The sequence below is a fragment of the Sciurus carolinensis genome, chromosome 17 (assembly GCF_902686445.1).
Source record: "Sciurus carolinensis chromosome 17, mSciCar1.2, whole genome shotgun sequence".
Classification (NCBI taxonomy): domain Eukaryota; kingdom Metazoa; phylum Chordata; class Mammalia; order Rodentia; family Sciuridae; genus Sciurus; species Sciurus carolinensis.
In genome coordinates this window covers 22547802-22572307 of record NC_062229.1, presented here as the reverse complement: position 1 = coordinate 22572307, position 24506 = coordinate 22547802, and the positions used below count along the sequence as shown (strand labels likewise).

The 24506-nt window shown below is 51.1% G+C and overlaps 2 protein-coding genes, 1 long non-coding RNA gene and 1 other non-coding gene across 8 annotated transcripts in view; 3 read left to right on the top strand and 1 right to left on the bottom strand.

Moving 5' to 3' along the window:
* Positions 1–21073, bottom strand: part of Slc25a42 (solute carrier family 25 member 42) — a 29147-nt gene extending 8074 nt beyond the window's left edge. The window contains exons 1-2 of one of the 3 annotated variants that reach the window (XM_047531771.1): positions 20858–21073; positions 1695–1808 (exon numbers count right to left, since the gene is read on the bottom strand). In XM_047531771.1, coding sequence (XP_047387727.1) covers positions 1695–1775 — 81 coding nt within the window. In that variant the 5' untranslated portion in view covers positions 1776–1808; positions 20858–21073. Of the gene's footprint in view, positions 1–1694; positions 1809–1929; positions 1949–11454; positions 11717–20857 lie in introns of those variants that run through there. The other 2 variants (XM_047531772.1, XM_047531770.1) reach the window with 2 other exon arrangements.
* Positions 945–3379, top strand: LOC124968950 (uncharacterized). The gene is made up of 3 exons (XR_007105895.1): positions 945–1063; positions 1219–1518; positions 3267–3379. It is a non-coding gene; the product is annotated as an uncharacterized LOC124968950 (long non-coding RNA).
* Positions 10456–22085, top strand: LOC124968948 (acrosin-like). Of its 3 annotated transcripts, none has more exons than XM_047531773.1 (2): positions 10456–10479; positions 20762–22085. In XM_047531773.1, the coding sequence occupies exons 1-2, from the start codon at positions 10457–10459 to the stop codon at positions 21027–21029; spliced, it is 291 nt and encodes a 96-aa protein (XP_047387729.1). In that variant the 5' UTR covers position 10456; the 3' UTR covers positions 21030–22085. The 3 variants fall into 3 exon arrangements, 1 of the variants encoding a protein (XP_047387729.1); XR_007105894.1 differs by lacking the exon at positions 10456–10479 and adding an exon at positions 19440–19746; XR_007105893.1 differs by lacking the exon at positions 10456–10479 and adding an exon at positions 19440–19781.
* LOC124969617 (U12 minor spliceosomal RNA) lies at positions 16333–16482 on the top strand. Its single transcript, XR_007105994.1, has one exon. It is a non-coding gene; the product is annotated as a U12 minor spliceosomal RNA (small nuclear RNA).
* Positions 22086–24506: the final 2421 nt, after the last annotated feature.

The following is a 24506-nucleotide window of genomic DNA, read 5'->3' as shown; positions in this document are numbered from 1 at the left end:
TGACTGTCCATGTTGGAGGCATGCTGCTGTCTGGGCCACCTATGGAGGATCCTCATTTTCAGGCCTGCAGCTGGACTTTTGTATGGTACTGGGAACTGAACTGGAGCTGACGGACGCTAGGCCGGCGCTCCACCTCCAGGCCTCGTCCCCGGTCCGTTTTATTTTATTTTGAGGCAGGGTCTCACTAAGTTGCATAGGCATGGCCCTGAACTTGCCGTCCTCCTAAGTAGCTGGGATTACAGGCGTGTGCCACCCTGCCCAGCACAACACCAACTCTTTGTACAAAGGACCTGGTGTCTACAAACTGCAACTCTTGAGGCGACTGCTAGCCATGCCGGAGGATGCAGTGAGGTCACTTCACATGCTCAGCGGAAGCTGCTGCCTTTGACCAAAGTTCCCAGCTCCTTTCTATTGCCTGGCGGCTTATTCCCTGGAGGGCTCAGCGCGGGCACTCAAAACTTGATGTGTCAACATTCCTCACGTGGAGAGATCCTGCTACTGACGAATGACGCAGTGGAGCCGACAGCTAGAAGGCAGGCGACCCACACACGGGGTCCACACTGACCATAAACAGAGACGATGCTCGGCTTCTTTTTGGGGTTTCCTTCGTTTTTTGAGATGGGGCCTCGGTGTTTTGCCACATGGCAGGATCTGTCCAGCAGACCCCCTCACCAGTGGGCAGAGATAGCCACGTCGGCATGTTCTTGACGTTCTGTTGGGCAGTCCACTAACCTCTGAGGGACAGGCCTGCCCTGTGCCTCAACCCCATGATGGTGACCTCACAGGCGATGCTGGTGAATGAGTCTTCCTGCCCGTCTGGCACTCTGAGGTGACGCCTGGAATTCGGGGAAAGGTCAGGACTGCAGGTTGACGCCAGCTCAGCCTTTGACCCTGTGGACTTTGAGAGCGGCCGGTGCAGGTGCCTGGTCAGGCCCTGGGAATGAGGACCAGCCTGGATTGCAGGTTCAGCCAGGAGAACTCTCATGGTGTCCTGGCTGCCGTGCCGAACATGGACAGGCTGATCCAATTTCTTTGAGAGGTGACATCTTCCATCAAAGTGCAGGTATCTGAGATGAACTTCAGAACTTGGAGCAAATCCCTCCCATGCCCGTCTCCCCTCGTCCTTCTTAATGGTACGGTGGTGGAACCCAGGGTGCTTTTCCACTGAGCTACATCTGCTGCCCTTTTCTTTCTTTCCTTCCTTCCTTTGTTCAACAGGGTCTTGCTGAGTTGCTGTGGCTGGCCTTGAACTTGCAATCCTCCTGCCTCAGCCTCCTGAGTTGCTGGGATTCCAGGCCTGTGACGGCCCCCTCCCATTCCTTAGCACAAAGCTGAGGGTGAACCTGGCTCCCAAAGCCACCCCCATTCCTAGGTCTCCCAGTCGTCCACTGGGGAGAGGCTCTGGCTTCCTGCCAGCTGTGTTCTTGTCACCAGTGGGGATTTCAGTGAAACAGAAAGCAGCCAGTGTCTTCCACCCCATGTCCTTGTGGTGTCCCAGAGCAGCAGGAGCAGAGAAAGGTACCAGCTGCTGCGTGGCCCTTGCTGTCAGTGAGAGATGAGAATGGGTGCATTCTACAGGGTGGTTTGTACCGGGGCGGTGGGCGCAGGAGCCTGAGCTCTGGGAGGAGGGGGCCCAGCGAGAGCGGCGGGGAGGGGCCCGGGGAAGACGCCCCTCAGGAGTCCGGGTCACTTGCCTTTGAAGAGACAGGCGAGGGCAGGACGGCTTCGGCATCCTCACGCAGGCGCACCGAGCCTTCTTTCACACCATTACCCATCCCAGGCCTGCTTGGGACGGTAGGGACTCGGTCCTAGGTGAGAAGGAGTGAGGGGGATAAGGTGAGAGGCGGCAGGTAGGCGACCACCCCCACCGAGGGCCAGGGTGAGCCTGCGACGCAGCCACCAGTCACTGAGGCCAAACCAAGTGCCCACCGTCAGTCCCAGTGGCCTTCTCCTAGCCTGGTTCTGCTTCCCTGCCAGGGAGAGGATGCCCTCACGTGAGTTCTGATGTTGCCATCCCCTGGGCTGAGCTCGCTTAATCATTGACAAGGGCTTTTCTTGTCAATTCTCACATGTGATCATCACAAACAGTCTGTTTTTTTAACCTGGTACCAGCAGAGCAGGCAGACTCAGAGAGGTTAGGTGGCTGGCTGAGGTCACACAGCTGGAGGTAGAGGACTTGGCTGTGAGTCTCTGCCATCGTGTCTAGGGCGTGGAGGCCAGGGGATTCACAGGCCCAGAGCCACTCAGCACCAGCGCCAACACCAGGCCAAGCAGCTGGCTTAGGTCCACTTGGATCTGAGGGTCTCCCACTGAAACATGTTTAGGAAATCACTCTTTTTGCTATGGCACCTGGCTACCTGCTCTTTGTAGCCCTAATACTTCAGGAGTTCTCCCTGGAGTGACGCTTTCCTCCCAGCGGAAGCCCATACAAATTAATCACCTGTGGTTAGGACCCCAGCTGCCAGTCCAGGGCTCCAGAACAGACCCGACCCAGCCCACTGATGTCTTCAGTGGACATCAGTGGCCTCTGGCTGCCACCCAGCTCCACCCCCAGCTCTGTGAACCCCAGTGGTCCCTTCAGGTCTGAGTGCACAGGCGTGTGTGGCACCTAGATTCGAGGTGCTGGGTCAGGAGGCCTGGGCTGGTGACGTGGCCACGTCTGCCAACCTGGTGGTATCTATCAAGTTGCCCTCCCGAGTGGGTTCAGCCAGGTGTTGTTCCCTTGCAGTGAACAAGTGTCCATGACCTGGATCCCAGCCAAGTGCACCTCCCTCCAGTCCCTCCCATGGACTCTTGCTCCAAGTTCTCAGAGGTTTCCAGTTGTGTGATAAATGCGGTTTCCCCAGGCAGGGTGTGCTGGGCAGGCCATGCAGCTCAGACCCTCCCTCAGCGGCACCTTTCCAGCGGGGCTTGCTCTGTGAGCAGGAGAAGCCACCGGTCAAGGTCAAGGGCCTGCCGTGGAGCTCAGGGTGGACAGCTGAGACATGGCCTCAGTGTGGTGACAGAGGCCAAGTCACCATGCCAGTCAGTGCAGAACTACATGAACAGGCTGAGGCTGGCTCTTGACCCTCAGGTGACAGACAGCTGAGGCTAATAGGGGGTGTGGCGGGGGAGCCTGCTATAGTTTGGCTCTGGAATGTCCCCCAAAGGCCATGTGTTGAAGGCTTACTCCCAGCCAGGCACTATATTGGGAAGAAGTTAGGTCACGAGGGGCATGCCCTTGAAGGGGATATTGGGACCATGATCCCTCCTCTTGCTGTTGCCAGCTGCGGTGAGGCGAGCTGCTTTCTCTGCCAAGTGTTCCTGCCATGATGTACAGCGCCGCCACAGGCCCAAAGCAACAGGGCCAAGCAACCACCATGCAAACTCTGAAACCATGAACCAAATAAAACTTTCTCTTTGTAAGTTATCACCTCATGTTTTTTGTCACAGCAATGGAGACTTGACCAAAAGGGCCTATTGGGAGCTGAATAGTGGCTCCCAAGGTAGGCGCATTGGGGACCATGAATGGGATGCTACTTGGAAAAAGGGTCTTTGCACATGTCATTCAGATGAAGTCATCTGGATCAGGGTGGGCCCTAAATCCAATGACTAAGTGTCCTCATCAGAGACACAGGATGGCTGGGGATGAGGGCTGGAGTGTGGTGGGCCACTACATGCCTTGCCACTGAGCTGCCACTGAGCTACCTCCCCGCCACCCTACCTTTTTTTTTTTTTAAGAGACCAGATCTTACTCTGTTGCTCAGCCTGGCCTCAAACTCCTGGGCTCAAGTGATTCTCCTGTGACCTTCTCCCAAGTAGCTGAGACTACAGGCTGTGTTTGGTGGCACAGGGATGCAAGGCAGGGAAGAAATGTGACTGCCAAGTCACAGCCTCAGGCCTGGGTGATGGGGCTCTGGATCCCTTACCCTAACACTTGAGAAAATGGCAGCATCAAGAAGCTCAGTCTCCTCTTCCCCTCACCCTTGCCCCCTGAAGCAGGACATAAAACCTAGGAAGGAATTTCTCTGACTTTCCCCTAAAGTAAATCATAAGACCCTCACATGACAGGTGCCCTCCATGTACCTGGAAGGAAGCAGCCAAAGACACAGCAGTGCCCAGAAGATTCTGAACTAACAAGCCTTGCTAAGCTCCCCACTCCCCAGTCCACTACCACCAGGTCATGCCCTGTTGCTTCTCAATCACCTTTGTTCATGACTGTCCACTCTTCCTCAAACCTAGCACAGGTTTATTCATTTTGGGGGAATCTTCATTTCCTAATGACGGCTCCCACGTCACATAAAATTCACATCCAGGCTGGATACGGTAGTGCATATTTGTAATCCCACTACTTAGGAGGCTGAGGCAGGAGGATCACAGGTTTGAGGCCAGCCTGGGCAACTTAGCGAGACTCTGTCTTAAATTAAAATAAAAGGCTATGGATGTAGCCGAGGGGTAGAGTGCTTGCCTAGCATGCGTAAAGCCTGGGACTCAATCCCCATACCACACCAAACCAAGCAAAATAAAAAGGGCTGTGGATAAGCTTAGTGGTAGCGCCCTGGCACGGCACGTATGGGGTGCTGCGAGGCAGGGAGGGTGCACAGTTGGCTCCTAAGAATCATTTTTGGAGAAACGGACTTTGGACACCCCTGCAAAGGGACAGACATTCCTGCTGAGTTGCCTTATGTCTCTCAGCTCCTTTTATACCACCCGTGACATTCAGTGTCCCCCACAAACCCCACCAGGGTCGTACAAGCCCTAGTGACACACAGCATGTCCCATGGCAGGTCTCTGGCATTCAGCCTGGGGGCTCCTCTGTTTCTGTATCCTGGGGTCTCGATTTCCTGGGAGAGCAGCACTTAATCTCAGTGTCCCAGCCTCCTTCCTTAGCTCATGACTATCCCAGGACCAGAACAAGGGCCCACAAAGTTATTTCTGTCAATATTTATCCTAAAAGACGTCCTGGCTGCTGCTCAGTTGAGAGCAAGCTGCCTTGGGACTCAATCCAGGATGGAACCTGCTTTCCAGTTGAATCGTACCTTCCTCAAGTCCACCACGCAACTGGAGCTGCCTCTCCAGAGAGCTGCCTGCTTTGTTTCAGGCAGTGAGGAAGAGCAGGTGCCCGTGAGAATCAGCGTGGGGACGGATTTGTGTGAGGGGCCAGGGTGGGATCTGGCATTGTTCCTCAAGGGCTGGGTGCAGCTCGGTGGCTGATCCCTTGCCTAAAATGTAAGAAATTCTGGGTTCCATCCTCAGTACTCCCCTGCCCACCCCTCAAATCAGATAACATGACACATCGTTTGGCAATCCGGAAACAGGGGCCGGGTGAAGTTCAGTGGTAGAGCGCTTCCCAGCATGTGTGAGGCCCTGGGTTCCATCCCCAGCACCACGAACGAAACCAAAGCATGGAAGACCTTAAAGAGTTTAAAAATGTGACGACGATGTGACCAGCAGGCCCTCTGTTGGATATATACCTGCTAGAGTTTGGCTCTTCAGTGTTCTTTAGCTGGGCCTGGTGGCTTATGCCTGTAATCCCAGCAGCTCAGGGAGGCTGAGGCAGGAGCATCACGAGTTCAAAGCCAGCCTGGGCAAAACCAAGGCCCTAAGCAACTCAGTGAGACCCTGCCTCTAAATAAAATATAAAAAAGGGCTGGGGATGTGGCTTCGTGGTTGAGCACCTCTGAGTTCAATTCCTGATACCTAAAGAAAAACTTCAGTGTTCTCTAAAGGCCCGTATGTTAAAGGCTTGGTCCCCAGCATGGAGCTCTTGGGAGGTGGTGGAACCTTTAAAAGGTGGGGCCTAGTGGGAGGGCTGCAGGATATTGGGGGGCTTGCCCTTTAAAACTGCACTGGGACGAGGCCCCGTCCTCTTTCTCTCCTCTGCAAGGTGGCCACTCGGTCATCTGGTGCTCCAGCATGCACTCCCGCCAGACGCCTGGAAGCAGTGCGTCTGCCCATTGTAACGGATCTTATCTCAGCTCTTATAAGTCGACTCTTACTTGTTATCAGGTAACGGAGAGCTGACTGTATCCAGGGCAGATGAAATCACTATCCCATAAAGATAGCTGCGCTCATTAGTCATAACGGAAATAACCGGATGTGGATCCATGGGTGAATGGATAAAGAAATTATTATGGTATGGGTACACAATTGAGCATTAAAAAGGAGATCCTGCCATCTGTGACCACGTGGATGAACCTAGAGGACATCACACCAAATGAAATAAGGCAGGCACAGAAAGACAAAATGCCACATGATCTCACTTGCATGTGTTAAAAAAAAATCGACTACATAGAAAGAGACCGAACTGGCGGTTACCAGGGTGGGGCAGTCGGGGGAAACTGGAAGACACAAATCAAAAGGTACAAATTTGCTACATGTAGAATAAGTCTAGAAATCTAATGTACAGCAATAACAATATAGCTAATAATATCCTAATGCATACTTATGATTCACTGAGAGATATACGTTAGGGATTCTTCCCACACACATGCAAAAAGTAACTATACAGGAGGAAGGATATGTTAATTTTCTTGTCTTGTAGTAATCACTTCACTATATAAATAAACATCATGTTAAGCTGGACTTGGTGGCACAGTCCTGTAATTCCAGTCACTAGGGAGGCTGAGGCAGAAGGATCCCAAGTTCAAGGACAGCCTAGGCAACTTAGCCCTGTCTCAAAATTTAAACAAACAAACAAAAATGGGGGGGAAAGGCAATAGCTCAGGGTTAGAGTACTTGCCTAACGGGGAAGGCCCTGGGTTCACTCCCAAAACTGCAAACAAAAAACATGTTGGGCCGGGCACACCTGTAATCTCAGTTGGCTTGGGAGGCTGAGGCAGGAGGATCCAAAGTTGGAGACCAGCCTCAGCAACTTAGCAAGGTCCTAAGCAACACAGTAAGACCCTGTCCCTAAATAAAATATAAAAAGGGCTTAGGATGTGGCACAGTGGTTAAGTGCTTCTGAGTTCAATTCGATCTCTGGTACCCAAAAGAATAGCAATGAAAACAAACATGTTGGGAGCTGGGGGTGTAGCCCAGTGGCAGAATATGTGTTCAGTTTACACAAGCCTGGGGTTCAACCCCTGGGACCAAAAAAAAAGTTGAACTCCATAAATACAATAAAAAAGTATTTTATTGTAGCCAGGCATGATGGCAATGCCACTAATTCCAGTGACTTGGGAGGCTGAGGCAGGAAGGAGGATTGCAAATGTGAGGCCAGCCCGGGCAACTTACTGAGGCCCCGTCTCAAAATGAAATAAGTAAATAAATAGAAAGGACTGGGGATGTAGCTCAGTGGTTAAGCCCTGGGTCCCAACCCCAGCAGTTAAAAAAAAAAAAAAAAAATCTCTCGGAGAAACTAGCAGACCCCACCTTGAGCAAGTGATCCAGGTCTACAGCACCAGGGACAGACAGACAGATGGCATGAACTCCGACACCATGCTCTGAGGGCACTGCTTCACTTCTGTGGGATTCCTGCCCAAGAAGCACCTCACTGTAACCACGAGGCGACATCCAGCAACCCCACAGTGGGGGTGGAGGAACAACTGAACCCCACAGTCAAGGCTGAGGTCAAGGCAGAAAAGCGGAGCAGCGTCCCGGGTATGTGGGGACTAAGGAGCCCGGAGTGATGCGCATCGTGGCATGCTGGAGCAGCGCCAACACGGGAGAAATGGGCAAAGCCAGATGAGGTCAGGAGGGCTGTCCCTAGGAGCACATCAGTGCTAGTTTCCTGGCTTCAATCATTAAATCATGGTGATGTGAGATGTCACCACTGTCAGCAGCTGGGTGAAGCGCTCACAGGAACTCTCAATTATTTTTGCAGTTTTTCTTACTTTGCTTGTTTGGGTACTGGGGATTGAACCCATGGGTACTGTACCCCAGGGATATATCCCCAGTCCTATTTTTAAAATTTTGAGACAGGGTCTCATTACATTGCCCAGGGTGGCCTTGAACCTGCGATCCTCCTGCTTTGGCCTCCCAAACCAGTGGGAATACAGGCATGTATCACCCGGCCTTGCTCTTACTTCTTTTTCCAAGAGACGGGGTCTCCCTGGGTGCAGTGGCGCACACCTATAATCCCAGCTTTTCGGGAGGCTGAGGCAGGAAGTTCGCAAATTCAAAGCCAGCCTCAGCAAAAGTGAGGTGCTAAGCAACTCAATGAGACCCTGTCTCTAAATGAAATACAAAATGGGGCTGGGGATGTGGCTCAGTGGCTGAGTACCCCTGAGTTCAATCCCTGGTACCAAAAAAAGAAAGAGATGGGTCTCAGCTGGGCATGTTGGTCCATGCCTGTAATCTCAGTGACTCGGAAGATGAACCTGAGGCAGGATTACAAGTTTGAGACCAGCCTTGAGCAACCTAGTGAGACCCTGTCTCAAAATAAAAAGGTCCAAGGGTGTTGGCCAATAATAAAGTGCCCCTGGGTTCAATTCATAGCACCCCCTCCCTCCCCCCCCCCAAAAAAAAAAAAATGGAAAAGAGAGATAGGGACTCACTTTGTTGCCCAGGTTGGTCTTGAACTCCTGGGCCCAAACAATCCACCCCCCTCAGCTCCTGAGTAGCCAGGAGTACATGAGCACACCACCCTGGCCACCTTTCAGGGATTTTTGATGCTAAAATTATTTCCAAATTAAAAGTTAAGAAAAAAAAATGCTTGGAGAAAATCGGCAGCTTCCAGGCCATGCCCTGAGTCTCGGGGATACACATTTCAGATGTCTCTGGCCACGGAGGGACTGGCCTGCTGACCTGGCTCCTGTTGGTCCAGTCGGCTTCTCCAGAGTGCAGTCCCAAGGGCCACTGGGTGGTGACTCTGAGCCAGCAGGGCTATGCCCAGGCTCAGCGCAGAGGGCTGGGGGTGGGTGCAGGGGCTGAGCACTGCCTGGATCCTGAGACCATTACCTTCCTTGATAGGTGCCCACGCCTCCTGGCCAGCTCCTCTCCTTGACAGGGGTCTCTGGAGCCAAGCAGGCCAGGCCTGGGGCAAAAGCTTTTACCCAGGGTCTCTCTCGGCCTCTGCTTTACCCTGAGATCAGGGTAAAGACACACTTTTAAAAAAAAATATTTGTTTTAGTTGTAGGTAAATACAATACCTTTATTTTATTTATTTTTATGTGGTGCTGGGGATCGAACCCAGTGCCTCACCAGTGCTAGGCAGGCGCTCTGCCACTGAGCCACAGCCACAGCCCAAAAGACGCACTCCTAACACAGGGCCAATAGCGTCTATTGTGTTTTAAGTCCCTCTACCCGGCACTCTTGTTTTTGCTCAGCCTTAACTGAGGAGGATCCTGGAGCCAATCCCTGCAGGTACCAAGGGACGATGGTATGATATTATTCCATCATTATTGTCAACAGAGCTCCAAGCTTTCTTTGGGTTTTGCCAGTTATTCCCCTAATCTCCTTTGCTGTCCCAGGACCTGGTCCAGGACCCCATGCTGCATCTAGGAGTCACACTGCTGGTGTGGAGGTGACACAGAGGCTGAGGCAGAGGGATCGCACACTTGAGACTAGTCTAGGCAACCCAATCTCAAAAGAAAAAATAACCCAAGAAAGAATAAAAAGGGCTGGGTGTCGCTCAGTGGCAGAGAGCCCCTGGGTTCAGTCCTCAGTAGGCCGTCACATCTCGGCCTTCCCCTCACTGCTGCTTTATAGGTGGGGATAATGAGGGGGCTTGCCGGAGGTCATAGTGTCCCAGTTAGTGCTGGCCAAGCTGGACTGAGGACGCTCGTTTCTTCTCATGGTGAAGTACTGTCTCCCTGCTTTGCAGGTGGGACACAGAGAAGTTTGGCCAAGACCAAGGGCAAGAGAACTCAAGTCCCAGGACAAGGCTCCAAAGCCATAGCTGTGTCCTTCTCCAGAGCCCTGTCCCCATCAGGCAGCCCACAGCCCCCAAAGTCAGGCTCAATAGGCCATTCATCTCCTGAGTCACTAGAGAACCTTGTGTCCCTTAATCGAGGCGGCGTGTAACCCAGAGGAAGAGGCAGTACAGGGGAGGCGGAAGTCTGGCTGCATCAGGATGGCGGCTCACAAAGCTGAGCAGACACGAACACATTTGGAGAAGCATCTCTAAGCAAAACGGATGGCACAGCCTCTGGGCTGAGATGGAGGATCCAGGAGCCCTGGGTGCTGGGTCTGGCACACGGGAGGCTCTGTCCCAGCACATAAGCCTGAAAGAGGTGAGCCGAACATTTGGCAGCATCAAGGGGTGGGCATAGAAGCCAGGGTCTGGTCCGTGGTGGAGACTCTGGTCAACAAGTGCCTGCTGACACCAAGGCTGCCTGGCAGAAGAAAGGTGGCCGAGGAAGCCAGCTCCAGGGGAACTGCAGCCCGGGCCCCAGAACACCCAGGGAGGAACTCGGAAGAAGGCAGCCCCAGGCTACTGGCTCCCAAGAAGCTAGAAGAAGCCAATGGAAGCCACGCCTGGGAAGGATGATGTCCTGGCCTCGATCTCTGACACCAAGGCACAGGAGACCAGATCATGTGCAAGGAGAAGCATCGCAGGTGAGGAAAAATAGCCCTGGGCTCAGAGTCGCCAGACACAGGCTGGGTTGGCAGAAGCTAAAATGCTGACGGGACATCAGGTTGGGAAGAGCAGGGACTGGCTTGGGCTCTGGCCATACCACCTGTGCCTCACTTCCTGGACATGAGGCCTGTGGAATGTTCACCAGGATCTTTGAGGCTCTGATTCCCCAGCAACAGCCTATTGGGTCTAGTGAACAATGACACATGGTGAGACTTGATAAAGTAAATAAAAATCGTACCTGGGAGCTGGGTGTCTAGCTCAGTGGTAAAGTGCTTACCTAGCAAACACAAGGCCAAAAACATCGATTTGCATCTGTGCCAAATGTATATGGACTTTTTCTTTTTTCTTTTTCTTTCTTTCTTTCTTCTTCTTTTTTTTTTTTTAACAGCGCTGGGGATCGCACACAGACCTTGTGCATGCTAGGCAAGTACTCTCCCACTGAGCTGCATCCCTAGTTCTTATTATTTTATTTTGACTCAGGGTCTTGCTAAGTTGCTAAAGCTGACTCAAAATTGGGATCCTCCTGCCTCAGACTCCTATGTAGCTAGGATTACAGGTGTACAATGTCCAGCCTAAAAACCTTAAATTTAGTGAAAAATAGATCCAGTCAATTCACATGGGAAACTATCAGTCATAGATCCTATTATTGGGGTGCTGCTTCCCACACACTCTATCAGCATCTGCTGCCAGGCTGGCCATACCGGTCATCCCTCTGGTTCCTTGCAGGTCCAGCGGGTGGAAAGGCCTACCCTGACCACCTGGTCCTTCCTACAGAAGTGTGCGCAGAAGTCTGAGTGGAGCCATTCACCAGGAGCATGGTCACAGAGGGGGGGAGGAAGAAGGGCATACCAGTGGGCTGGGTCTGCTCCCCTCCCCACCTGGTCACTGTGGCCCTTCTCACCCCCAAACCCTGAGCCTTGGAGTGCCGTCAGTGACTCCTACCCCTCAGTCACCTGCCACAGGAGCAGCTCTGCATAAACTTGAAGGCGGAGTCACAGGTCCAGGATTGGCTCTGCCCTTCAATAGGTGGGTGCCCTCAGGCAGGTGCCCCAGTTTCCAGGAGCCTCAGCTTCCTGTGAGCTGAACCTGCAGTGCCCACCTCACAACCAATAAACCTGTACACAGACTCCACGTGGCCACGTGTCATCTAGAACTTGCTGGGTCAGCATGTGGAGACACTGGAGCCTACGGCACTGGGCAGGTCCAATGAGGAAGCTGCTTGGAACTTGCTCTGGAGGGTCTTCAACAAGTTCAACAGCTGCCCTGTGACCCAGAAATTCCACGCCTAGGAAGAAAGTCAAGAGGGACACACAAAACTTGTACATGAGTGTCCACAGGAGCACGATGCACAAGAGCCAGAGGGGGCCCTGGCCCGGATATTCACTGGTAGTGCTGGCGCTCTTGCCCAGCACGTGCAAAGCCTGGGTGCGAACCCCAGTTCTGGGAAAAGAAAAAACACACCTCAAACACATAGGGATGTGACTCAGTGGTACTGTGTTTGCTGTGTATGTTCAAGGCCCTGGGTTCTGTCTCCAGCACTGGAAAAAGAGGGATTTATTTCACTTTATAGTATAAGTTATATTTCAATAAAAAATGTTTAAACAGTGAAAACAAATAGACAAAAATTCCTACCCAAATCCAGTGCAGTGGCACACGCCTGTCATCCCAGCGGCTCGGGAGGCTGAGGCAGGAGGATCATGAGTTCAAAGCCAGCCTCAGCAATGGCAAGGCACTAAGAAACTCAGTGAGACTGTTTCTAAATAAAATACAAAATAGGTCTAGGGATGTGGCTCAGTGGTTGAGTGCCCCTGAGTTCAATCTCTGGTACTTAAAAAAAAAAAAAAAGCCTGCCCAGCCAGGTAGAGTGATACAGGCCCATAATCCCAGCTACTTGAGAGGCAGAGGCAGGAGAATCTAAGTTCAAGGCCAGCATTGGCAATTTAATGAGACCCTCTCTCAAATAAAAATAACAAGTACTGGGGAGGTAGCTCAGTGGTAGAGCACTCCCAATACCAGTAATGCAAAAACAAAACAAAAACAAAAGCCCTGCCCAGCCGCTTGCTCCCAGACTAGCGGACCCTGAAGTGGGCCAGGCCATAACTCTGGTAATTCCCAGGGGCCTGGGATAAACGGGCTTCAGGTGACTGACTTGCTCCTACTGGTGGAGGACACCAGCATGGTTTTGGCAGAGAAGGTGCTTGGGCCCCTGGAATCTGGCCACGTGTGCAGTGGACATCCTAGCACCTTCTGGAGAGAGCATCCCAGGCTATCTCTACTACACTCCCTCTACTGTCACCATGAAGAAGATGGAGCTGACCCTCTGTTTGATTTGAGGGTGGCTCAGATGACCCTCATTGGGTAGTCAGAGCACACGCTCTTCTGGGTTCAGGGTGCTGGACCCAAAGACACATCTGGAGTTTCGAGCAGACCACCAAGCCACAGAGTTCCTCTTTCTTCAGGGGAGAGGCAGTGGGTAGGGTTCTGAAGTGGGGTCCACACAGAGCCTCAAGGCAGAGCAAGGCCAGAGGGAGAAGGTGGATACAAACAGATTGGGGTGCTCACAACCCCGTGGTGCTGGAAGAACCTGGAGGGTGCCAGAAGCACCTGGACGTTTCCATCACGGAGCTTGGAATGAGCTTCTGTCGCTTGCGCCTTCCAGAGTCCTAACTCACATGCTGCACTGGGGTGCCTATTTCCCTTATTCTCCTGACACATCCTGTACATACCTCCAACCATATATGACCATTTCCTCCATCCTGGGAGGCCCAGCCTCTTCAAGACCTCCCCGGGGCCAGGCGTGGTGGCGCACACCTGTAATCCCAGTTGGTTCAGGAGGCTGAGGCGGGAAGGCAGCAAATTCAAACCAGCCTCACAACTTAGCAAGGCCCTAAGCAACTCAGGGAGACCCTTCTCTAAATAAAATACAAAAAAGGCTGAGGATGTAGCTCAGTGGTTAAGCACTCCTGGGTTCAATCCCTGGTACCAAAACCAACCAAACAACAAAAACCCACTAGGTACCTTGCTACAACACTGGAGCTTTCTAGACTAGAATTCAGGTGCCATGTCTCCCTAGGAAGTTAGATGAGAACTAGGCAGGTACAGAGGGGCCACCTTGGCAGATCACAAGAGTGGCATTCAGATGAAGACCCCAAATAACAAACTTTGATCTTTTCACTTGCTATTTTCTTTTTTTTTAAATTTTTTTTTTAGTTGTACATGGGCATAATACCTTTATTTTATTTTATTCATTTTTTTTTTATGCGGTGCTGAGAATCAAACCAGTACCTCACACATGCAAGGCAAGCGCTCTACCACTGAGCCATGATCCCAGCCGCTATTTTCTGTTTGGGTGATCCTAGATGGAAACATTGGGGAAATGTGAACTTCGGACATGGGATCTCTGGACCAGCTGTGGCAGGAAAACTTCCTAAGTTCTAGGAACACGGACTGGAAGCAAGTTCACTGTCTCAGATGAAGCAGGACAAAGTTGCTTCTTGCTCAGAATCGGGTGTTTTTCTGCACGCCCCAAGCTGCAGGGCTGCCCGTGCTTGGCCATCCTCACACACACACACCCCAAACATGTGTATCCTACTCTGTGGGGAGCGCCCAGACCAGCAGTGGTGGGGGCAACTGCACAACTGCGGGTTCCACCCTATGGGATGCAGGAAATGTTTGCACAACCCAGAGGGTGCAGTTACTCAGTGGATGGAGTTTACAAGCAGTCGTACAATGAATCCTGTAATCTGTGTAAACAGAAGCCAATTAACATCCTATCTGCCAGTCAATAAAGGCTGTTTTCTTTTCCAGTTAATGGGCATTAACTTCTCTGCCTAAGTGGTCCTGGTGCATCTTACATAATGGCTGTTCCCTGATAACCCAGATGATTGGCTGCCTCACAGACAGCCAGTTTCTCCCTGCGGTTCACTTCTGGGTGTGCCTCTCAGACCAACTTCAGTTACTGAAACCCTCACTACCATCTCTATGGGTTATATACACAGACATCTGAGTCCTGAAAGAGTCAGACAATTCTGTGGTCAATCGCTGTCCTCTGTTCTTGCAGATTGACACTGTACCTGTCACGAGACGCCCTTGGATGTTATCTGAAATGAAACGGGGCACTCTAAGGTACTCAGACCCTTCTACTCAGATGGTGCACTTCAATACCTGGTCATCATCCCCAAAGCCCTCTGTTCTTGCCACGTGGGGCCCAGCAGGGTGCTCTGCACCTGGTCAACCTTTGACAATTATTTGCCAGATGAGGATGAGTGAGTCAATGCCCTGCGTGCTGAAGTCTGCTCCGGCTGTTCTCCCTCACGCTGCGCTTCCTCTGTGTCCTTCAAAGCCTGTCCTAAGTGTTCTTGTCTTATCTCCCCCAAAGTTAGCTGCTCTGCCTAGGACAGAGCACTCAGTGGTTCTCTGCTGCACTGTGACAGACCACTTTTGATTTGCCTCCCCACTAGGCTGGGGTCCCTGGAAGGCATGGGCCTGAATCATGCTCAGTGTCCCTGCCTAGCAAGGAGCAAGGTTCCTGACACCCACATCCAGGTGCTATGGCCTTAGTCATCCTTACATGGTGCAAGAATGTTCCTCTTAGCTGGCTGCAGTGGCACACGCCTGTAATCCCAGCCACTCAGGAGACTGAGGCAGGAGGATCGCCAAGTTTGTGAGATCCTGCCTCAAAATAAAATAAAAAGGGATGGGGGTGCAGTTCAGGGGTAGAGCACTTGCTTAGCATGTGCAAGGCCCTGGGGTCAAGCCCCAGAGCCACAAAAACAAAACAAAAATGAAAACAAGACCTACTACTCACCAAGCACTTCAAAACTGTCACTGCTTTTCTCTATAACCTCTGACCCTGCCATCTGAGGTTCAGTGTCCTTTGGTTGTGATCAATGTGCTCTGGGCAACTGGAGCTACTTGTAGCCCCAAACATGTGTGCCTGTCCACCTTGCAGCCTCTGGCCTCTTGCCTGGGCAGCCTCTATACCCCAGACCTGCCTGTTCTTCAAAGCTCCATTCAAAAGCACCACATCCCCTTCCCAGCCCAAGGTTCCCCACTTTCTTCATTTTCTTTTCTTTCTTTTTATTTTTTCCTGTATTAGGGATTTAACTCAGGGTCACTGAGCTCCATCCTTAGCTCTTTTAATTTTTTATTTTGAGATAGGATCTCACTAAGTTGCTTAGGCCCTCTCTAAGTTGCTGAGGCTGGCCTTGAACTTGTGATCCTCTTACCTCAGTCTCCCAAGTTGCTGGAAATACAGATGTGAGCCATGTGCCTGACTCCCCATTTTTTTCAGCTAGATCATCTACCATGTTAAGGCCTGGATGTCAAAGGGCCATGCCCACAGATCATGCCAGAAGTTGGGCATCTCAATCTATGCTCTTCTCTTCTCCAAGACCCTGGTGAAGGGACAATGCTGCAGAGAAGAGTCTTGTCCACAGCAGAGGAGATGCAGGGTCTCCCTTGTCTCTACAGCCATGAACTGCTCGAGTGGCAGGTGTTTCCAGAACCACATACACCAGAATCCCCCAGGACACTTGTACAGGATCTTGAGCTCCAGCCGAGACTGACTACATCAGAACTGCCAGATATGGCACCCAGGAATCTGCCTTTTAGACAGTATAGGGCTAAGACTTGCTGCACCAACAAAACCATGGACTCTCCATATCTGCAGGTTCCAAGTCTGCAAACATTGCATCTGTACTAAACATGTGCAGATGTTGTTTTTCTTGTCCTGATTCCCTTAACAATACAGAATAACAACTAAGTACACAGCATTTACATTGTATTAGATATTCTAAGTCATCCAGAGATAATTGAAAGTACATAGGAAGATACCTTATACTTATGAGTATGGAAAATAACAATTTGGGGTGATGCCTGAATCCTCGCTGCTAATTTGAGACAAATTTTTAAGCAAGTAAAGGCTGCCCTTTAAGTGACCTCTTTACTTTGCAGGATGCATGGGAGCTGTGATCTGCCTGATTCCTATACTCAAAAGTAGATCCATCAGCCTGGTGAGGAGGCGTACACCTGTAATCCTAGCAACTTGGAGAGCTGAGGCAGGAGGATCACAAGTTCAAGGCCAGTCTCAGCAACTTAGCAAGAGTCTGAGCAACTTGGCGAGACCCTGTCTCAAAATAAAAAGAGTTAGGGATGTGACCCAGTGGTAAAGTGCCCCTGGGTTCAATTCCTGGTGCCAAAAATAAACAACCCCCACTCCAATAAAAAGGGCTGGCGTTCCAGTACAAAGCAAGCAAGCAAACAAACCCAGCAGAAATGTATTTTGTCAGTTGTGGAGGCCTGAAGTTCAAAATCAAGGTGAGGCAAGGCTGGTTTCTTTTGTGGCTACGAAGAAAAATCTGTTCCATGCTTCTCTCCTCTCTCCTGGTTTCTGGTAGCTGCCAGCAATCCTTGGCAGTCCCTTGGTTTGTGACTGATCACTCCAGTCTCTGTTCCATGGCCTTCTCCCTCTTGTGCATCCCTGTGTCTCCTTTTCCTCCTCTTCATCTTCTTCTCCATTTTTTTTTTTTTGAGGTGCTAATTGTTGAATCCAGGGTTTTATGCATGCTAGGCAATAATTCTATTACTGAGCTTCATCCCCAGGTCTTTATTTTATTTTGAGACAGGGTCACCCAAAGTTGCTGAGGGCAGCCTCAAACTTTCAATCCTCCTGCCTCAGCCTCCTGAGTCACTGAGATTACAGGCCACTACCACTTGGTCTCTTCTTCCTCTTCTTATAATGACAGGAGTCATTGAACGTAGGACACTCTTGGATACTTACCAAGACTCCCAGTGGATGTCTGAAACCACAGATAGTACCAAATCCTATATATACTGTTGTTTCCTATAATAAAGTTTGATTTATAAATTAAGTACAGTAAGAGATTAACAATAATAACTAATTATAAAATAGGACAATTATAGCAATATATTATAATGAAGTTATGTGTTATGGTCTTCCCTCCCTCCCCTTCCTCCTCTGTCTGTTTCTCTCTCCTTTTCTCCCCCTCTCTCTTTCTCTCCCTACCCACTTGCATGGAACTTTGTTTAGCCCCTAGAATCTGAGCACTAGCACAAGATGGTTAAGACAGTCAGAGCAAAAGGTGCCCAGTGAGGAAAACAAATGTTGACAAGCATATTTTAAAAATAGCACAGTGACCAGGGAGGGGTCACTGGGGGATAGTGTTCCACTTCTTGAACTGGGTGTTAGTTTTGTTATTCTTATACCTTCTTTCTTTTCACAGGCACATGATAAACTTTTTATAAGGTATTGCACACTTAAAATTAAAATGCAGGTTTTTTGTTTTTGTTTTGTTTTTTGTTTTTAGTTTTTTGCAGTGTTCTGGAACTCACAGCCTCATGTGGGCTAGGCAAGCATCCTACTGAACTACACCCCTACCTACCCTTTAATGCAATGCATGTTTTCAAGAGCTGACTTGCAAAACCCAAACAAGCAAACAGTTCTGATCCACTCAATCCTCTCCAAGTGTCTAACTGCCAAAAACTGATGGATACTCAGGAAGGGGCCTGACCTCAGTATGATGACGCCTTCGACCTGGCACAGATGGTGAGAAATCTCAGACTCTGAATAGAATCTCAAAATGGCTACTACTGAGCTACATCCCCACTTTGAAAGGGTCTCACTGAGCTGCCCAGGCTGGCCTCAAAGTTGTGATCCTTCTGCCTCATGCTCCTGAGTAGCCAACTTCTGCTTAAGGCACCTTATGCCAAAATCTCTCAGCAACCCGACCTCAGGGACCACCAGAAATGCCTTGTCTCCCACTCTTGTAAGGAGCCCCAAACTCAGGGTTTCCTCCAAGCTTGCAAAGGAGGAATTCAAATATTTCCTGAACTTTAGTCTTATTGTGGAAGAGAAACAGTAGTCTAATGTTTAACCCTAGCCCAGGGGCCAGAGCATCTAAGAAAGGGGCAGATCAAAAGGACCTCCTTTGCTGCTTTGCCCCAATCAGATAGGACAGATAGGAACACTTGATGATATCTGAGTTGGACTGGGGAGGAGGAAACAGGCCTTCCAGCCTAACAGCTCAGAGAAGAAAGACTGATCATTTAGCAGGACATGCCCTTTAACCAAGCCACTCCTAGGAAGTACAAGTATTTGGACCTAAATGCCGTGAAGACGGAGGTTTTGAAGTGCCTGAGTACAGCTAAAGCCCGCCCACATTCACACCAGATTTGCTGATACATCAATCTATTCACTGCGGCTCAATTTGTAACAGCAAAAGATGGGTGACAGATTAAACAGCCATCAGTAAGGGACTGGCTCCCCAGTCACAGGCTACTTCTAGAAAGAAATATTAGGTGCGTTATTAATAGCAGAGGGTCTGGGTACAGACAGAGATTGGCTTGGTTTTTAATTATATGCACCTTTGTACTGATTTTCTAAAAAGTATACACACCAATTACATTGTCAAAGTTTGATTATATACACACATTATACATATATATGTACAAAAATGTATGCATATGCGCATAAGTACAACATGTATGTGTGTATGGTACACCCTATATGCAGATACATACATATCTACAAACATATGCCCAAACCCATGTTTTATTTTTTATCAATTTTTTTTTGCAGTGCTGGGGATCAAACCCATGCTAGCAAGGGCTGTACCACTGAGCTACACCCCCAGCTGCTGCCTGCTTCCAACATATGATTAAATGATCCCTTTAGCAACTGGGTGGAAAATTCCAATGGCCTCAGTTTCCACAGGAGAAGCTGAAGGTGACATAGCCCCGAGGAACATTCTGGCATCCTGGTTGCACGGAGACAGGCAGGAGTAAGAAGCACTATGCAAGCCTGACAGGAAATGGCATGTTGCTGCTTTTCAACAACAAAGCCACTGACCTCCTTCTATGCTGCACACATGCAAATGAGACTTAAGGGAACTTGAAAAGTTCCAGAAGAATCATTATTCCCAGCACCACACCAGGCTCCAGTTTTGCAGTTTAGCTTTAAACGACTGAAACATAAGCTCGCCTGACTCTGGAAAGTATTTCCTTACTCTCAGTTTAGTGGCTTCAACAGCTCACTCAGGTCAGAGGGCCTGGGTCTGCACCCTGGCCAACAGCTCCCCAAAGGTTGAACTGCAGGCTCCTGCACACCTCTGCGCCAGGCCCCAGGGCTTGGAGACAGAAGCTCTGGCAGCCATCCATGGGCTGCCCCTTTCAGCTAAGCCTTTCCGGATCCAAAGTCACGATTCCTGAGGAGAGCATGGGGGCGGGTGGGTATTTCCCTCCCCTGCACACCCCGCTGGAGGTAAACACAACAGATGGGCAAAAATGGGGGAAGGAAGTCCCTGAGGAGGGTCAGCAATGCTCATGAAGGGGTGGGCTCTGCTTCCAGCATTCTAGTGGCTTTAGGTTTGCTGCTGCCAAAATAGGGATGATTCTGGTTTTGTCTGGCTGAGGGGATTATTGTAAGGCCTGGAATTATCTTATATCTGTCAAGCACTGTTATAAATTGAAAGATAAAAATTGGGTGGGCTTTTGTTTGGGGAGGGTGCAGTAATCTTAAGACACCAAGGCCTGGGTGAATGTTGGAGGACCTGGGGGATCCAGGGAGGATTAACACAGAAGGACATACACCCAGGTGCACTTGTGAAAAAGTATGAGGTGGGGTGGGGTGGGGGTAAGAAGGGAGGGACAGGCAGGGCTGCAAGAAGCATAGGGCAGGTGGTACATGAGGGCACCCACTCAGGTTGCTGCTGAAGGTGTGTTGGGGTGGGGGTTGCACAGACCTGAATATGAGAGGTCTATGAAAGGAGAGGCTCAGGCCCAGGTGAGGGGGTGAGAGACATAAGAAAGGGGTCACAGGCTCAATTGTTGGTGTGGAGGTTGCAGCCCCAGTTGTAGAAGCTCCTGTGGGGTTGAGTCACAACATCAGGTGTGAGGTTGTCATACACAGGGACAGTCTCATGTGCTGTAGGGGGTGTCCATGAGTGGGGTCCCGGTGTCAGACGTGTGAAGGGGATGTCAAATCCAACTGTACAGGACTGGGGATGGAGATCGAGAAGGTGGGCACGGGCCAAGGGGAGTGGGTCATGTCAACGAGGGCAGTCTCAGGTGTATGGGGGGGTGTCAAGAAGGGATGTGGTCAGGTGTGCGTGGGCTGAGAGTGAGGGGGCTCAAATCTGGCTCTAGGGACGCCCTGAGGGCACCAGACGTGGGGTCGGGGTTGGGGGGGGTCTTTAACCTCTGCCCCCGAGACGCTGCTGTCACGCTCCATCTCCGCCCTAGGCCCCATGACAGGACCCGTGCAGTGCCTCAGCTCGGTCTGACAAGCGCGGGGCCCCTGACGCCTGCGCCGCCCCGCGCCCCCCGCGTCCAGCTCACCTGCCCGGACGCGTCGCCGCTGCCGCCGCCGCCGCCACCGCCGCCACCTCCAGCCGCCACAGCCCCGCCTCGCGCACCCCCAGTGCGCGCCACGGGAGGGGTCCACACTGTGTTTCGATTGGCTGCTCTATGGCTAATCACCGCTGGAGACGGTAGGAATTGGCGGGCATGAAGCGGACAGACAGCCCCTGAAGCCAATCACTGAAGAAAAGAGGCAGGGCTACTGGGAGAGGCTCCGGTTCCCCCGAGTGTTCCCGCAGGGTGCGAGGTCCTGGGAGGCAGGGCCTGGAGGCAGGCGAAGATTGGAGCCTTGGCAGAAAACCGGCAGTCCTAATTACCAATCCCTGAGGGCCAAGGGCGGGGCTCCAAAGTAAACTGACGCGACTGGCTGGGCTGAGGTGAGAGGAACGGAGGGAGTAGCCTAAAGAGCAACAGTGATTGGCTGCTACGGCGAAGACGAGCAGGCCCTGCGGCTAATCGTAGCAGCTGTGGGCGGTGCGCCAAAAGACTGGGCTGGAGTGTAAGGTGCAGTTTGACCCGTCGCGCTGCTGGAGGTGGCCTTGGACGCCCCGCGGGTCTCCTGAGGCTCCAGAGAAGAGTCTGCCCTATGGCCACCCAGCGCAAAAGTGGGGCCTCCTACTCTGACCGTGAACTTGGATCATAAAAACTGAAGGGCTCTTGGTTAATCTTTCGACCCTTTCCTCCCCACTATTCCGCTACAAATGACACAGAGGGAAGAACCTAACTGGAGGTCACCCAGAGCCGCCCTCTGCTGCTCGGGGTGGTGTGCAGACGTGGAAATAAGAAGTGGAGTCCCACTCAAAAGTTCTGTGTGATTCCTGTAAATGCCTGACTTCTGAGTTGAAGTTTTCTCCTCAGAGGGATCCAATGACATTCCTGTTGGACCTCCTCCCGTTAAGCCTTTTGTGAACTGAATCCTAACCACAACCCACGATGTGAAGTGACCACTGACAGAAACCAAAACACAGAGAGATCAAGTTCCTCGTCCAAAATTACACAGCATTTTGGTTACCCGATCTGGATATGAATTTCCAAAAAAGCAGGGTGTCGGAGTAAGGCAATGCTAGAGCACAGCCACTGGAGTCTTGAGTTACACAGATTAGTCACCTCCAGTTGGGCTGGGGTTGTGGCCAGTGGTAGAGCACTTGCCTGGTATGTATGAGGCACTGGGTTTGATTCTCAGCACCACACATAAATATATAAATAAAATAAAGGTCCATTGACAACTAAAAAAAAAAAAAAATTTTTTTTTTTTTAATTCCCTCCAGTCACTGGCCCACTGGACAACCTTGGGCACATACTTGTGAGCCTCCATGCCTCCATCTTCTCATTTGGAAAATAGGAAAATGTGCTGGGCCTGTAGTTTTCGTAGCACACCTGAGACCCTGAGTTCTATCCCCAGCACTGGGAGGAAAACAAGAAAAAGAAAAAGAAAAAGAAAAGAAAAAAGGAAGATTTCTACACCTTTTTGGGATTGCTTTCCTTGTGGTACTTATATCCCAGCTTCTGCTTTTATCTTCTGGCAAGAGCATTTGACCCTCAACAGGTCACATCTGGCCTGTGAGCCTCACCCTCTCTGTGAAGTGGGTTCATGGGGGTTATTTTGCACTTGCCAGCAGTTTAGGGAGACACCTGCTATCCTGTGCTCAGCTGTGTTGCAACACCCGCCTCCAAGATCACCCTGTTCAGTGTACTCCCTCAGTCTTCAGGGTAGAGAGGTTACCACATCGGCTCTTATTTCATCCAAGTGCAGGCTGGGGTTGGGTTGGTGGAGATCAAGTTCAGAACAAGAGAATCTTGGGAGGAAGCAAGGCTGAGCTTAATAAGGGTTCACATTTCACAGCTGTGTAAACCCCTTGTGCTTGATCCACAACATTTCAAATGGGGGGATGTGACAGAAGTTCACACTGTGAATGTCACTAGCCCAAGGCTATCATTCAACTCCTGATAGTCCCATGATATTACCACCTGAACTTCCTCTCCCATTTCTCCCACCTGTGGTTTGCTTTCCTGAAGTCTCCAGGCCCTGTTCCTCTGGGGAAGAGGAGGAAGCTGGGGTTTGTAAAACACCTCCTGGTGTTATGTCCTGGCTGGGTCAGGATAGGGTCTTCCCAACCTTCTCTGCCAGGTGGAGGTGACAGCGCCCACTTTGCAGATGACTGAACTAAGCCTCTTGTGGCCCGAGTCCAGGGCTGGGTTCAAATCCCTGATCTTTTTGCCATGCTGGGGACTGAACCCAGGGCCTTCCACATTAGGCAAGTGCTCTACCACTGAGCTACATACCCAGCCCTGCTCTTTCCTACTTACTGGTCACAGGAATTTTGGCAAGTGACTCAAGCTCCCTGCCTCAGTTTCCCAGCTGTCTCCCAGGGCAACATTAATGAAATGGAAGCAAAACATTTACAATGGTTTTGTCCTCCATAGTGCTGGCTGAATGCTAGTGACAGATACATTGTCATTCTCTAGTGCTTTATGAACATAGACCAGCTATGGGAGTAGGTTGCCAACCAAAAAAAAAAAAAAAATCTATATTGGAGGAATCCCAGCTCTCAGCACCCAGCCTGCCAGGCCTTGCGAGGAAGGTAACAAAGCTCCTGGAAGGACCCATGGCACCCCTGGGGACAGTGCCAATGGAGCCAAGGGTCAGGCAGCAGGCCAGCACCGTGCTGCCTCTGCTGATGGTGCCAGAGGCACTAGCTGGGCTCTGGCTTCTGTTCCTTTGTCAGCAGGCTGGGAACGGCCAACCTCCCTGCCACCCTCCAACAACGGCAGACCATGCCCCTTGGCTGCAGCAAATGACCCCCTCACCGCAGGCACTTTGGCTGGGTCTAGCTAGGATGCCCAGAATCCCAGATCTTCTGCCTGCCTGGCCCTGGGCAAGACACTGCCTCTCTGCTTCCCAGTTTCCTCTACCTTCAAGGATCCCAGGAATCATCTTACATGACAGTTGTGGGTCAGGGTCAGGCCCAGGATATACTGAGGTCAGAAAGTCATTTGCCCAAGTTCAGATTAGCACAGCTGATAAAGGAGGGGCATGGTGAAAGCCAAGCTGGGGTCTCAATCCTCTATGGCCCCTTGAATGGGGGTGATAGTATTTCTTATCTGGAAAATGGGATTCACACTCCCAGACTCTGAAGCTGGGAAAGGCAATGATGTTCTGTCTCAAGACCCTGGGCCCTTCCCTGACTGGAGGGAGGCATCCTGAACCCACACTGATGACTGTGAAGCCAGCCTGAGGTCAAGGTGGTCCCACTCAAGTCTCCAAAGGCTCAGAGAAGGCAGGCCACTTGTCCACAGTGCACAGCAGCAGAGGTGGTCTGATATGCTCACACACCCCCTGCAGCAAGTCCCCCCTCCGCCCATGTCGCTAAGTTGTCAACAAGGACAGCAAGCACTCCAAAGAGAAGACGTCATGTGCCGGGTATCCCCTGAACCAGGTCTTACTGGGGGCCATGACGATGCAGTGACAGATCCAGCCTGTGTTCACATAGGGAGCTGAGACTCAGAGTAGAGGTGACATGTCCAAGACTGCTGAGCAGGGATGGGGACACTGGCCGGCTGACTCCAGTAAAATACGGGGTTTTCAGCCCCTGGTGAGACCTCCCCCAGCCTGGGTCTGTCCAAACAT